This window comes from Mobula hypostoma, chromosome 14, assembly GCF_963921235.1.
Source record: "Mobula hypostoma chromosome 14, sMobHyp1.1, whole genome shotgun sequence".
Classification (NCBI taxonomy): Eukaryota; Metazoa; Chordata; class Chondrichthyes; order Myliobatiformes; family Myliobatidae; genus Mobula; species Mobula hypostoma.
Genome location: NC_086110.1, coordinates 76,357,445 through 76,373,707, shown reverse-complemented (window position 1 = coordinate 76,373,707; position 16,263 = coordinate 76,357,445). Strand labels below are relative to the sequence as shown.

General features: G+C 43.5%; 1 protein-coding gene across 2 annotated transcripts in view; it reads left to right on the top strand.

The window, feature by feature from the left end:
- LOC134356361 (protein LSM14 homolog A-like) overlaps positions 1–16,263 on the top strand; it is a 115,997-nt gene that overhangs the window by 30,012 nt on the left and 69,722 nt on the right. For both annotated transcript variants that reach the window (XM_063067265.1, XM_063067264.1), the window contains exon 2: positions 10,955–11,118. In XM_063067265.1, the coding sequence (XP_062923335.1) occupies positions 10,955–11,118 (164 nt within the window). The remainder of the gene's footprint in view (positions 1–10,954; positions 11,119–16,263) is intronic.

Here is a 16,263-nt window from a genome sequence, read left to right as displayed (position 1 = left end):
GGATTTCTGTTCCCTGTTATTAAAGGTTAGCATCATCTTGGTGCAACAGTAGTTGTATATGTATATCTTACTCCTTTGGTGTTCCAGATTACAGATACATTAATTCTTCGTATTGCAGGTTTATTGTCATTCAACCGTACATATGTATGCAGCGAAATGAAGCATTATTCCTCCAGAGCCAAGGTGGAAAACACAGTATATGCAGGAGATTCTGCAGATGCTGGAAATCTAGAGTAACACAAAATGCAGGAGGATCTCAGCAGGTCAGGCAGCATCTATGGAAATGAATAAACAGCTGATGTTTCGAGCCGAGACCCTTCATCAGGACTGACATATAGTCACACACAGCACATATAGTTACGATCCAGCACATAGTCACCAAATAATGTTAGCTGAAATCCCTGAGTGCTCTGGCTTGAAGAGTGGCCTGACATCACATGAAGTGTGACGTGTATGTTTAACTAGACAGTATAATGTTACTTGGCACGATTATAATAAAATATACAGTCATATAAATATGTGAAACAATAGCAATAAAAAAGGAAAAGTGACCAGTGTGTCTGTGAGTCAGTGAATGATGGGGGGTACGGGGGGAGGGTAGCAGCAGGGTGTTAAGCCTGGGGGTAGAAGCTGTTACCCAGCCTGACAGTTCTGGTTCTTAATGCTGCGATACCTTCTGCTTGATGGCAAGAGGTCGAAGAGCTTGTGGGAAGGAGAGTGCAATACCACTGATGTATGTCCTGCTGAATCCTTTGACGACCACCTTCTCAAACCAGAGCTCCTGATTTTGGTATTGTCTACAACTGTATTAACTGGTCTAACTACGCATATGCACTCAGTGGCCACTTTATTAGGTAAATCTGTAGACTTCATTGATACAAGTATCTAATCAGTTCTTCATGTGACAGCAATTCAATGCATGGTCAAGAGGTTCAGTTGTTATTCAGGCCAAACATCAGAATGGGAAGAAATGTAATCTGTGACTTTGACCATGGAACGATTGTTGGTGCCAGATGAGTAAATCTGATTATCTCAGAAACTGCAGTCCCTTGCGATTATCATACACGTCTCTGAAGTTTACAGAGAGAGGTGTGATAAACAAAAAATAAGTCCAGTGAGCAGAGTTCTGTGGGAAAAAGTGCCTTGTTAATGAGAGGCCAGAGGAGAATGGCCAGACTGGTTCAAGCTGACGAGAAGATGACAGTAACTGAGATAACCACACATTACAACAGTGGTGTGCAGAAGAGCATCTCGGAATGGACTGCAGCGGCAGAAGACCACAAGCAAACACTCAATGGCCACTTCATTAGGTACAGGAGGTACTATATTAGATACCGGTGATCCTAGTGGAACACCATTAATTACAGACCTCTCCTCAGAGTAACACTATCCCTCTACCACAACTTCTTTGGCCAGATTAATTTTGAATCCTATTTGCCAGATCTCCATGGATTAATCTTATAGGGCAACCTGCCATAAAGGAAGTCCAGGTAGACAACATCGACTGCCCTACTTCCAATCATCTTTGCAGCACTTTGAGCTGCACCTTGAACCAACTTGATTGCCAAGGTTAGTTTTGTACAGCTATCCCTTTTTGACCTCCTACAACTTTAGGATATTCCATTCAAAAACCTAATTAGGGGAGAACCAGTGGATGTGGTATATTTGGATTTTCAAAAGGCTTTTGACAAGGTCCCACACAGGAGATTAGTGTGCAAACTTAAAGCACACGGTATTGGGGGTAAGGTATTGGTGTGGGTGGAGAATTGGTTAGCAGACAGGAAGCAAAGAGTGGGAATAAACGGGACCTTTTCAGAATGGCAGGCGGTGACTAGTGGGGTACCGCAAGGCTCAGTGCTGGGACCCCAGTTGTTTACAATATATATTAATGACTTGGATGAGGGAATTAAATGCAGCATCTCCAAGTTTGCGGATGACACGAAGCTGGGTGGCAGTGTTAGCAGTGAGGAGGATGCTAAGAGGATGCAGGGTGACTTGGATAGGTTGGGTGAGTGGGCAAACTCATGGCAGATGCAATTTAATGTGGATAAATGTGAAGTTATCCACTTTGGTGGCAAAAATAGGAAAACAGATTATTATCTGAATGGTGGCCGATTAGGAAAAGGGGAGGTGCAACGAGAGCTGGGTGTCATTATACACCAGTCATTGAAAGTGGGCATGCAGGTACAGCAGGCGGTGAAAAAGGCGAATGGTATGCTGGCATTTATAGCCAGAGGATTCGAGTACAGGAGCAGAGAGGTACTACTGCAGTTGTACAAGGCCTTGGTGAGACCACACCTGGAGTATTGTGTGCAGTTTTGGTCCCCTAATCTGAGGAAAGACATCTTTGCCATAGAGGGAGTACAAAGAAGGTTCACCAGATTGATTCCTGGGATGGCAGGACTTTCATATGAAGAAAGACTGGATGAACTGGGCTTGTACTCGTTGGAATTTAGAAGATTGAGGGGGGATCTGATTGAAACGTATAAGATCCTAAAGGGATTGGACAGGCTAGATGCAGGAAGATTGTTCCCGATGTTGGGGAAGTTCAGAACAAGGGGTCACAGTTTGAGGATAGAGGGGAAGCCTTTTAGGACCGAGATTAGGAAAAACTTCTTCACACAGAGAGTGGTGAATCTGTGGAATTCTCTGCCACAGGAAACTGTTGAGGCCAGTTCATTGGCTATGTTTAAGAGGGAGTTAGATATGGCCCTTGTGGCTACAGGGGTCAGGGGGTATGGAGGGAAGGCTGGGGCGGGGTTCTGAGTTGGATGATCAGCCATGATCATAATAAATGGCGGTGCAGGCTCGAAGGGCCGAATGGCCTACTCCTGCACCTATTTTCTATGTTTCTATGTTATCTATGGACTGTGTTCTTTGAGTGAAAATTATTTAACATTCCCCTTATTTTATTCACCTTTGGCAACAGAGACTTCAGGCTTTTTTTGTCACAATATGATGCACTTTGAAAAGCCCCTTCTGTCCCACCCCATTGTTCACTTTTCACCCTCAAAAGCTTAGAAGTGCCTGGTCTTCATTTGCTTTATCTAATTGTGAAGTATGTGCCTCATTATTGACTTTAAATAAAGGCTTTTAATTTAATCTTATTAACATGCTGTAATCTTCACTGTCAATTCTTCTTTACCATTTTTAGAGTTAATACAGAACTCACCCGAATCCTTCCCCAAAGCTGATCCCCCACTGAGTGCCCCTGTGTCTCTTGTGTGGTTGGTTGAGAGACGTTGCAAGTACCCTTTGTCTGGCTGTGGATATAATTTCAGAACACTGCACATTTCTCATCAATTCTACCCCTCATCTAGGACAAGTACTTTGAATCAAAACATATTTTGGGCTTTTACTTGGTTTTAAAGGTATTGAGATATTTAATTTTTGCACAATAGATCAGATTAGCTTTATTTGTCACAGGCGTATTAAGACATACAGTGAAATGCATTGTTTGTGCCGAATCAACTCAGCGAGGATTGTGCTAGGCAGCCCAGAAGTATTACCATGCTTCCAGCAGCTTGCCCACAATTTAATCAACCTAAACTGTACGTCTTTGATATGTGGGAGGAAACTGGAGCACCCGGAGGAACCCCACACTGTCACAGGGAGAATGTACAGTCCTTATTGATAGCAGCAAGAAATCAACTTGGATTGCTGATTCCTGACCATTACACTATCATGCTGCCCCTAGTAACTGTCACAAAATCTTCATGAATCAATCAGAATTGAATTTATCATTAAATGATGTGAAATTACATGGATTTCCATTTATTTAGTGAGCATGTGGGAGCAGATCACAAGAAAACAAGCACAGGGATTTCAGGAGTCAGGGAGATTCATTGGACCAAATTACACAGCAGGCCAGATTTCTGGTTCAGATCAATTTATTACATAAACATCTAAGCTTACAGTGAAATACGTCGTTTGCATGACAACCAGTAAACCTAAGGATATTCTGCAGGCAGCCCACATGAGTCGCTATGCATTCTGGTGCCAGCACAGCATGTCAACAGTATTCAGTGGAACAGGCCATTCATTATATGGGAAGCCTCGCTAAACCAGTGGCTTAATTAATAAATAGGAGTAGTCTTGGAAGTGTTTGAATAGTTTAAACACTCATATAATCCACGATTGATTGTCCTTTTCCTGTATTGAGTATTATATCTGGTCCCATATGTAAGAACTTAAAAGTAGTGTGCATTCTTTACGTTATTTTATCTGCTGTTCAACCAATACAATATTTCATTTGTTCAATTGAAAGTAAAGTGAAACATGAGATAGATCAATAGGGTGATGGATTTTAGAGGAATCAAGGTATGTGATAATACCAGTAGATGGTTGAGCTCAACCCATGCTTTTGGTAAATGTTGGACCCACTCATACTATTGCTGTACACAAAAAAAAAGTACTGGAGGAACTCAGCTGGCCAGGCAGCATCTATAGAAAAGAGTACACAGTCGACATATCAGGCCAAGATCATTCATCAGGACGGATGAAGCATCTCTGTCCAAAATGTCGACTATTTACCCTTTTCTATTGATGCTGCCTGACCTGCTGAGTTCCTCTCGCATTTCATGTGTGTTGCTTGGATTTTCAACATCTGCAGATTTTTTCGTCTTTGTCATACTATTACTGTTCCTGTGCTCGAGCAGTTGAGGGAGAAAACTAACCTTAGGTCAGTTGGGGCAATGTTTGTGCTGCTACCGTGGTTAATTTTTATCTGGCTCTGATTTGAACTTGCAATCTTTTAGGCAGCACAAGTGTGGGATGTAGAGCATCATTCAAGGTTGAAGCCCGAGGGGTGTTCTTCGCTCCGTTATTGATCAAAGGCAGCTGTCACTGTTAATGTAGATGCCGGAGTTAACTGACTCCTTGAAGCTCTACACCTGTAATGATTGAGAACATTTGATGGGGTTTAAGCCTTATTTATTGGCTTGTGAAGTTATGTGTTTGAAATTGTGTTGCTTGTTCTTTACTGTGAAGATTTCCTGTTTACACCTGCTTTCACAGTTACAATAACAGGAGACACATTAACCTGTGAAATGTGAAGTTGCAGTTTGTGTATAAAATGTGTGACAGGTTATTCTTAAACCTGAAGTTTTTGTTTATTTGCTTATCTTGATTGATGTTCCAGATCCTGGCATTTTCAGGAAGGTATATGAAAGTGGTGAAGTGATTGGCTCTGTCAGCACAGTCCCTTTAGATGAGAGTCTGCGTGATGTAGTTTGATGTGGATGCATGTGCAGTTAACAACTACAGTAGGAAAGGCAAGATTTTATTTAAATTGGAGTTCCCAACCTTTTTTTATGCCATGGTCTCCTACCATTAACCGAGGGATCCATGGACTCCTGATTTAAGTTGTGATAGATCAGGAAGTGTTGCTATATCAGGTACTCAATGGTCCTGGTATACAGGTCTTTGAAAACAAATATCCAGGTGCAGCATCATTAAGAAATGAAATGGTAAATTGTTTGATGTGGCAAGAGGTTTTGAGTACGTGTAACTCCAATTACACAGCACCAGCATTGTGCGCAAATCTGGTATTCCTACTTCAGAAGAAATTTTAGACCCTAGAACATACAATAAAACTATGTTAAAAATGACTTTATTCCCTGAAGTGTGGAGGAATAAGGGGAGTTTTGATAAGGATATACAAAATTGAGGGGTATCATCATTATGTGCCGTGACTATGACGTGGGCGATCATGGTCTAAATGACCATGATTATATTGGCAAATTATTCTGCTGAAAGTGGTTTGTCATTGTCATCTTCTGAACAGTATCTTTATAAGATGGGTGACCCCCAGCCATTATCAGTACTCCCTTCAGAGCTTGTCTGCCTGGCATCAGTGGTCGCATAACCAGGACTTGTGTTATGCACCAGCTGCTCATCCAACCATCCAGCATCTGCTTCTTGTACCCCGATCAGTGGGCTCAGCAGGTGCTACACCTTGCCCGAGGTTGACCTGCTGGCTAGTGCCTTGCGCCTCATTTGGTAAAGACTTATCTCCACCCCACCACCCCAGTGAAGGGTATAGATAGGGTAAATGCCTGGTGAGAGTGTGGAATGAGCTGCCAGGGGTTCAGGGTTCAGGTGCAAGATTTAAGAGAAGTTGATAATAGTAGATGCACAAGGTATGGAGGGCTATTGTCCAGGTGCAAGTAGATGGGAGTAGGCAGTAAACCAGGCCTGCAAGGACTAGATGGGCCAAAGGGTCTGTATCTTACACTCGTATGACAAGCTGATTGTTGGTGTTAATAATGAGGTGGGTGTGAGCATAAAATGCGTAGAGCAATGGCAGGTGGAAATGAAACGTAAAATGTGAGGTGCTGCATTATATGAAAACTCTGTACAGCAAATACACAGTAAATGCTAGGATGTACTGAGTAATTGAGAGATCTGAATGTACAAGTCCAGGCATTTCCGATGAGCAACACAGGTGAGCTTGTTAGGTAGATCTGGGAGATTTGCCTTCATTAGCCATGTATTGAATTTAAGAGCAGGCAGGTTTTGGTATAACTATCTATAGTCAGAACACTGTCCGGGTTGATGCGGCTAGTCAGCTGAGGTTGGCAGCTCATCTAACAAAAGTTCAAAGCACGTTTATTATCAAAGTAATGTGTAGTTTTATACAGCCTTGAAATTCATCTCCTTACAGACAGCCACAAAACAGAACCCCAATAGAACCCACTTTAAAAAAGACCATTTAACACCCAATGTGCAGGGAAAAAAGAGCAAATCTTGCAAACAATAAAAGTAAGCAAATAACATTTAGACAACATACATCAAAGTTGCTGGTGAACGCAGCAGGCCAAGCAGCATCTATAGGAAGAGGTGCAGTCGACGTTTCAGGCCGAGACCCTTGGTCAGGACTAACGAAGTTAGTCCTTCGTTAGTCCTTCGTTAGTCCTGACGAAGGGTCTCGGCCTGAAACGTCGACTGCACCTCTTCCTATAGATGCTGCTTGGCCTGCTGCATTCACCAGCAACTTTGATGTATGTTGCTTGAATTTCCAGCATCTGCAGAATTCCTGTTGTTTGCGTTAAAATAACATTTAGAACTGAATTTCACAACAATGAAATTTCACAGTCATGAATCCAGTCACAGCAGATCCAGGAGCCTGTTAGTTGTAGGCCGCAACCTCAGTTCAGTGCAGAGATGAGTACTGGTTGCCCCCGCCATCCGAAGGTAGAGCATTCCTATGAAACGTTCGTAAGCCGGAATGTCATAAAGTGAGGGAGCAATTACCATTTATTTATATGGGAAAAATTTGTGAGCGTTCGCAGACCCAAAAAATAACCTACCAAATCATACCAAATAACACACAAAACCTAAAATAACAGTAACATATAGTAAAAGCAAGAATGGTATGATAAAAACACAGCTTGTATAAAGTAGAAATACTTTTCTGCACTGTTCTCCGTAGCAAAAATCTCACGCAAGCGCTCTCGGCAGAAACGCTCTCTCTAGTAACCTTTAAGCCATGAAGCTGCCAAATCATACCAAATAACACATAAAAATACACAGCCTGTATAAAGTAGAAATAATGTATGTACAGTGTAGTATCACTTACCGGAATTGGGAAGACAGCGCGCGAGCACACTGATGATGGGTCAGTGGAGGTTGGGGTGGCGCAGTTGTCCCCAACCTCCAGGCAGCGACCGATACCGATCCCTGAAGCATGCAGGGATGCAGCGGTAGCCGGGACGCACCCAACACATCCTTAAGAAAAAAGCCAAAATAAACAAGATAATTAATTACGTGCCGGGCGGCACCTAATTAATTAGCTTGTTTATTTTGGCTTTTTTTTCTTAAGGATATGTTGGGTGCATCCCGGCTACCGCTGCATTCTCCGCGGCAATGTATCGGTCCGCGGCCCGGGGGTTGGGGTGGTGGGACACTGGGGTGTCATCTCATCATCGTCTGTTTCCATCAGGGCAGGCAGGTCATCTTCTTCTATGTCTGCCTGCCTCGATGTCGAAGGTTGAGGTTCGTCGTCTGCTGTGGCTGATGTGGAAGGCTTGAAAAACAACTGTATGCTTGACTGCTTAGCTTCACGCATTTTTCTATCATACAGTTCTTTGTAAGTGTAGCCCCCCTGACCCCCTTACATAAGCACTCAAACCATCCTGCAAATTTGCCCTAAACCTACGTACTGTTTCAAAATTAAAGTTGTACTTTTCTGCAATCATTGTTGTCAATTGCAGCGAAAACCTCATGCAGTTGCTTCACGTTTAGTTCCTGAACAACTTCACTTTCGGTCCGTTCGCTACTGCATTCGGTTTCGATTGTTATCCTTTCCTTTTCCAATTGCATCAGCTCTTCATCTATCAGGTCATGGAATGCCAAAACCTCTTGAACATCATCTTCGTCAGCTTCCACAAGCCGAACTCACTTTGTCCTTACTTCATTCACCACGATCGACACGTTTATGTCTAGTTTTACACTAAGTGTAACACCCTTACGAACTCTTTTAGGCTTTTCCGATACCTTAGAACTCATCTTGCAAATGGATGCTCACAGGCACGTGTTTAAGCAATGCCGGCTAGAATGCAGTTCCAAATCCGGGGGATGAGCTTGGCTGCTTGGGGTGCGTGCTGCCTTTTTTCATAACAGTGAAAACACCTTCTTTTAGCGAAAACAGGTAACTAATGTAGGTCTTTTGTAACAGCGAGGTTTTGTAAAGCGAAGTTTGAAAAGCGGGGGACACCTGTAAACCTTGCGGAGTAGCAAGCTGCACACTGTCCCGTCCCTCTCCTCTGGCACTGACACTCTGACCTTTTCATTTTTGCCCTGCACATAAATCAGGCAAACCTCAAGTTGTTCCTCAGTCTTGGATCATCTTTGGCCCAGCTAGGAGAAGGAAAGCTCTGATCTCAAACCTCTGCTGATTTACAGCAATGCCCACTCATGGGGAAGGCTTCAGGAGTAAACTCTAAGGAAAAGTCTGGAGCTGGAGTCCTATGTTGAGTTCAACTGACTGGCCACTCCGGCAACACTGCTGGTGCCCCGCTGTATTAGTCTCTGCCTTTCCTTTGGATTTATTGGCTGCGTAGAGAGGGGGAGTCTGCTGCATGGGCAACAGCTTGCTCTCCATATTGTACTGCCCAGGCTTCCGTATCTACAGCTAGGATGTAACATCTGTTGTCAACCCTGACCACCCGAGGGCCTCACACTGGAGAGGGTGTAGAGAAAATTAACCAAGGTGTTGTCTGTGGCGGAGTTTCAGCTGTGGGGCAAACAGAACAGACTGTGTTTGTTTTCCTAGCAGTGGTGAAGACCGATGGAACACCATTGATATATATAAGATTGTGTGGCATAGGTGGGGTAGGAAGTAGAAACTGTTTCATAGCGGTTACTGCATCACTTTGTAGCAGCAGTGATCACTGATGGGGTTCAGTTCCCACCGGTGTTTAAGAAGTTTGTATGTTCTCCCCATCACTGAGTGGGTTTCCTCCAGATGGTCTGGTTTCCTCCAGGTGGTCTGGTTTCCTCTTTCATTCCTAAGACACATGGGTTAGAGTTAGTGAGTTGTGGGTATGTTATGTTGGTGCTGAAAGTGTGGTGACATTGGCAGGCTGCCCAGCACAATCCTCACTGATTTGATTTGATACAAGCAACATATTTCACAGTATGTTTCGACGTACACATGACAAATAAAAACAATTTTTTCCCCTTTATTAGAGATGACTAAAGTTAGAGGGCGTGGATTTAAGTTCAGGACAGGAGAGTTAGTTCAAAGTACATTTCTTATCAAAGTATGTATACATTATACAACTTTGAAATTTGTCTCTTATGGGCGGCTACAAAACAAAGAAACCCAATAGAACCCATTTAAAAAAAAGACGGACAGACACCCAATTTGCGGAGAAAAAAAACACAAATTGTGCAACAACATTCAGAACAAAAGTGAGTCCATAGGCACAAAGCCGGAGCAGGCTCACTATTTCCTCAATTAGTTTTTGTTCTTTAAGAGTTATCCCAAATAAATGGCTGCCCTGATTAACCAATAGCCCAATTAAATGGAGTCCACTGTGTAACCTTCCAATACAGCTTGCAGTCAGCAATGGGCAGCCACTGGCTTTCTACCCCAGATTCCCCAATATATAACCACTGTCTTCAATGTGATACTAAACCAAAGCACATTTTATTTTATGTAGAAATACAGGCCCTTCCAACCCAACATGCCCACGCTGTCCAATTACAGCCATATGACCAATTAACCTACTAACCCACACCTGTGGAATTTGGGAGAAAACCAGAGCACCCGAAGGAAACCTATGCAGTCATGGGAGAATATACAAACTCCTTACAGACAGTGATCAATTGAATCCAGATTATTGGTGCTGTAATAGCATTTTGCTAACTGCTACACTACCGTGCCATCCCAATTTTATCCATAAGCACAAGAAATTCTGCAGATGCTGGAAATCTTGAGCACTGCACACAAAATACTGGAGGAACTCAGCAGGTCAGACAACGTCTATGGAGGAGAATGAACAGTTGACATTTTGGGCCATTGGCCGGTGGTATAGTGGCATCTGCATCGGGCTTTGAGGCGAATGCTCCCAGGTTCAGATCCATCTGGCTCCTTGCACACTTTCCATCCATGCTGGGTTGAGCATCAAGCTAGCAACTTGGCCTTGTAAACAAAAACAAACAAATGCTAAAGAAACGACTAGGTTGCTGCCGGATGCACCACAAGGAACTCAACACATTTTGTCAAGCCCCTTCATCAGGACTGACCCCTGCATCCTTCCTCTCCAGTTCTGATGAAGAGTCTCAGCCCAAAATGTTGACTGTTTATTCCCCTCCATAAATACTGCCTGACCTGCTGAGTTGCTCCAGCATTTTGTGTGTGTTGCACATTTTTTCCAGATGTCTTTCAGTGTTACACTGAGAAAATAGCACCATGGTTTGCTGTAATATAGGTGTTACTGTCTTGCAGTTCGCTCATTTGGGACGGAGGATCGGCCTACAGACAGACCAATCCCACCACGCGATGAAGTGTTTGAGTACATCATATTTCGGGGCAGTGATATCAAAGACCTCACAGTATGTGAACCTCCAAAGCCACAATGTTCTCTGCCTCAGGATCCTGCCATTGTTCAGGTAAGTTACCCAGGCATTTAAAAAACAATAAATGCATTGCAGATTAAGACCAGCAATCTCTTGTGCTTCTGGGGGTAAGGTGATGCATTTGAGGAAGGACTCTATAAACACCATTATGGAACATCTCATCAACTACAGTTGACTTCACTGGAAAGTAGGTTTGTCTGTGATGTTTGTCTCTGACTGTTTATGTATACACGACATGTTACTAGTTTATTTGTTATTTATTTAGGGATACAGCATAGTAACAGGCCCTTCTGGGCCAACAAGCCAGTGGCATCCATTTACACCCATGTGACCAAGTAACCTACTAAGCTGTACATCTTTGGAATGTGGGAGGAATCCAGAGCACCCAGAGGAAAGCCACATGGTCATGGGGAGAGTATACAATATCCTTACAGACAGCGGCAGGAATTGAACCCGGGTAACTGGTACTGTAAAGCATGACACTACTGAGCTGGCTGCCCCTTGTTCTTCTGAAACTTATCCAAGCAGGGGGATAGAGAGCTCAGAGAGGCTGGAGTGTGACGGTAGAAACAGTCGACGTCTCAGGCCGAGACCCTTCGTCAGGACTAACTGAAGGAAGAGTGAGTAAGGGATTTGAAAGTTGGAGGGGGAGGGGGAGATGCAAAATGATAGGAGAAGACAGGAGGAGGAGGGATAGAGCCAAGAGCTGGACAGGTGATAGGCAAAAGGGGATACGAGAGGATCATGGGACAGGAGGTCCGGGAAGAAAGACAAGGAGGGGGGGACCCAGAGAATGGGCAAGAGGTATATTCAGAGGGACAGAGGGAGAAAAAGGAGAGTGAGAGAAAGAATGTGTGCATAAAAATGAGTAACAGATGGGGTATGAGGAGGAGGTGGGGCCTTAGCGGAAGTTAGAGAAGTCGATGTTCATGCCATCAGGTTGGAGGCTACCCAGACGGAATATAAGGTGTTGTTCCTCCAATCTGAGTGTGGCTTCATCTTCACAGTAGAGGAGACCGTGGATGGACATGTCAGAATGGGAATGGGATGTGGAATTAAAATGTGTGGCCACTGGGAGATCCTGCTTTCTCTGGCGGACAGAGCGTAGATGTTCAGCAAAGCGGTCTCCCAGTCTGCGTCGGGTCTCGCCAATATATAAAAGGCCACATCGGGAGCACCAGACACAGTATATCACCCCAGTCGACTCACAGGTGAAGTGTTGCCTCACCTGGAAGGACTGTTTGGGGCCCTGAATGGTGGTAAGGGAGGAAGTGTAAGGGTATGTGTAGCACTTGTTCCGCTTACACGGATAAGTGCCAGGAGGGAGATCAGTGGGGAGGGATGGGGGGGACGAATGGACAAGGGAGTTGTGTAGGGAGCGATCCCTGCGGAATGCAGAGAGAGTGGGGGAGGGAAAGATGTGCTTAGTGGTGGGATCCCGTTGGAGGTGGCGGAAGTTACGGAGAATAATATGTTGGACCCGGAGGCTGGTGGGGTGGTAGGTGAGGACCAGGGGAACCCTATTCCTAGTGGGGTGGTGGGAGGATGGAGTGAGAGCAGATGTACGTGAAATGGGGGCGATGCGTTTAAGAGCAGAGTTGATAGTGGAGGAAGGGAAGCCCCTTTCTTTAAAAAAGGAAGACATCTCCCTCGTCCTGGAATGAAAAGCCTCATCCTGAGAGCAGATGCGGTGGAGACGGAGGAATTGCGAGAAAGGGATGGCATTTTTGCAAGAGACAGGGTGAGAAGAGGAATAGTCCAGATAGCTGTGAGAGTCAGTAGGCTTATAGTAGACATCAGTGGATAAGCTGTCTCCAGAGACAGAGACAGAAAGATCTAGAAAGGGGAGGGAGGTGTCGGAAATGGACCAGGTAAACTTGAGGGCAGGGTGAAAGTTGGAGGCAAAGTTAATAAAGTCAACCTCTTGCCCATCCTCTGGGTAACCCCCCCTCCTTGTCTTTCTTCCCGGACCTCCTGTCCCATGATCCTCTCGTATCCCCTTTTGCCTATCACCTGTCCAGCTCTTGGCTCTATCCCTCCGACTCCTGTCTTCTCCTATCATTTTGGATCTCCCCCTCCCCCTCCAACTTTCAAATCCCTTACTCACTCTTCCTTCAGTTAGTCCTGACGAAGGATCTCGGCCTGAAACGTCGACTGCACCTCTTCCTACAGATGCTGCCTGGCCTGCTGCGTTCACCAGCAACTTTGATGTGTGTTGCTTGAATTTCCAGCATCTGCAGAATTCCTGTTGTTGACGGTAGAAACAGTTGTCCTTGAGGTTGCTGACATCATGCTCTTTGGTTAAGAGTGCATGACAGACAAGCCCATGCCTATCTTTACTCTATATCTGCACTTGTAGTAAATCTGTGTTTTATGCTGATCTGAAAAGCTTGTTGAAAGTATCAGTTGAGGGGATACAGATAGGAGAAATAGATTAATAAGCATATGAGAGATGAAATGTGATGTGGAAAATGTGAGATCAGCCACTGGTGTTGGTTTAATTGCGCAAGGGTATGTATCATTGTAAAGCAGCCCCTCAGTTATACAGGTATGGCAAGCCATTGGAAAGTAAGTGCTCTGTTGATCTTTGTCACTGAGAAAATTACTGGAAGGTACTGTCGTGTTGTGACTAGCATAAATTTCATGGTGGTTTCCCCGTGCTGGACAAGGGGTTGAGTTCTCAAAACTAGGTGTTTATCCATTTAGGACAGAAATTTCTGTCCTAAAGAAGTAATTCCTGCATCCAGGTGAGCTCTGGTGACTCAGTTACTGTGTATATTCGAGACCAAGATTGGTAAATGTTTATATGATAAAGGAATGAAGGTGTCTGTGCAGGGGAGTGGAACATGGGTGAAAAAATTAGACATGTAGTGTCGGTACAGGGAGCCGAATGACCCCCATCTTTTGTGTGCTTCCTTTCAATGACATGGGGTGGTGATGAATATAGATGTGACTCTAATGCACACCAGCCACTGCCCCTCTTATCGACCTTCCACAGCAAATCTTGGAATCCAAGTAAAGTTGACTCCTTTCTGTCCCAGTATGATTTTAACACAACTCCCTGATAAACAATTGGTGAACTTTGATTGGTGTTCACAATGTTTCCCAGATAGCCTTTCATGGAATTCTGTGGAGTGGCACGGTAGTGTAGCACAAGCACAAAACACAAACACAAACACAAAACTGAAGGGTTCCGGCCCGAAACGTCGACCGATCTTTTCCACGGATGCTGCCCGACCTGCTGAGTTCCTCCAGCGTGTTGTAATGGTAGAGTAGCAGTTGGCATAACACATATATGATGCCAGCAACTCCACCGCTTTCTGTAAGGAGTTTCTCCGTTCTCCCTATGACCATATGCGTTTCCTCAGGTGCTCTGATTTCCTCCCGCATTCCAAAGATGCACAAGTTAGTAGGTTAACTGGCCACGTGGGTGTAATTGGACGGCTTGGGCCAGAAGGGCCTGTAACCATGCTATATCTCTAAATAAAACAAAATTAATAAACATAAAAAAGCAGCCTTTTAGCGCGGCTGGTCTACACCCATCTGAGTCTACTCCACCCTGTTCCATATGGTTGTTTCTTCTGAACCTCGGATTTAATAGTGACTTTTGTTTAGGCTTTGGGTGCATTCATTGAAAGATCTTCTGCTTTCTACTTCTATTCACTCAAAACCTCCAGTGATCTTCATTTCATTTTAAAATCTTTTTATTAATATAATCTTCTACAGCTATAAAATACAGAAATTCAGCAAATAAGTATATATATAATTAATAAAGCTGGAAAAAAACACATATATGCTAATGAAAAAAAATTTATAAAAGAAAAAGAAGGAAAAAATAGAACCCCAGCTAACTAAAAAAAAACCCACTAACTATAAAACAAAAAAAAAGAAAAAAAACCCATTAGGAACCAACTCCCGGAGCGATACATCTTACAATCATATATATATAAAAAGAAAAAGAAAACAACAACCACCAAATCACATTTATATAATATAAAATCGGAAGGAAACCGTGTAAATTGATTCAAGTTAAATGATAATATTTAGCAAAAGAGCCCCACCTTCTCTCAAAATCAAATCGGGGGTCAAAAGTTCTACTTCTAATTTTTTCCAAACAAAGACATAACATTACTTGGGAAAACCATTGAGATAGTGTAGGAGCAGAGGTATCTTTCCACTTCAGTAAAATAGCTCTTCTTGCCACCAATATAACGAATGCAATTACATGTTGGTTTGAAAATGAAATACCCTGAATATGATGCGGAACTATTCCAAATAGAACAGTCAGTGTATTAGGTTGTAAATTAATTTTCAAAGCTTTAGAAATTGTAGAAAATAAAGATTTCCAAAAAGATTTCAACGCAGGACATGACCAGAACATATGTGACAAAGTAGCTACTTCATTTTTGCACCTAGCACAGTAATTATCTATATTAGGGAATATTTTGGATAGCCTCTCCTTTGTTAAATAATAGCGGTGAACAATTTTAAACTGAATTAAATAATGATTGACACATATCGAAGAAGAATTAACCATTTTCAAAACTCGCGACCAGTCTTCATTAACAAAAGTCATATTAAGTTCTCTCTCCCAATGTTGTTTAATCTTTGGTGAGAGATTATCTTTTTGTAGTAAAAATAAATTATAAATTCTGCCAATGGAACCTCTCACTGAGGAATTCATATTCAAAATATTGTCCAACAAATCAGATTCTTGCATATATGGAAACATAGAAACGTATTTTTGTAATAAATAACAAGCAACATACATCAAAGTTGCTGGTGAACGCAGCAGGCCAAGCAGCATCTATAGGAAGAGGCGCAGTCGACGTTTCAGGCCGAGACCCTTCGTCAGGACTAACTGAAGGAAGAGTGAGTAAGGGATTTGAAAGTTGGAGGGGGAGGGGGAGATCCAAAATGATAGGAGAAGACAGGAGGGGGAGGGATAGAGCCAAGAGCTGGACAGGTGATAGGCAAAAGGGGATACGAGAGGATCATGGGACAGGAGGTCCGGGAAGAAAGACAACATATTATTCTCCGTAACTATCGCCACCTCCAATGGGATCCCACCACTAAGCACATCTTTCCCTCCCCCCCCCCCGCATTCCGCAGGGATCGCTCCCTACACAACTCCCTTGTATCCCACCACTAAGCACATCTTTCCCTCCCCCACTCTCT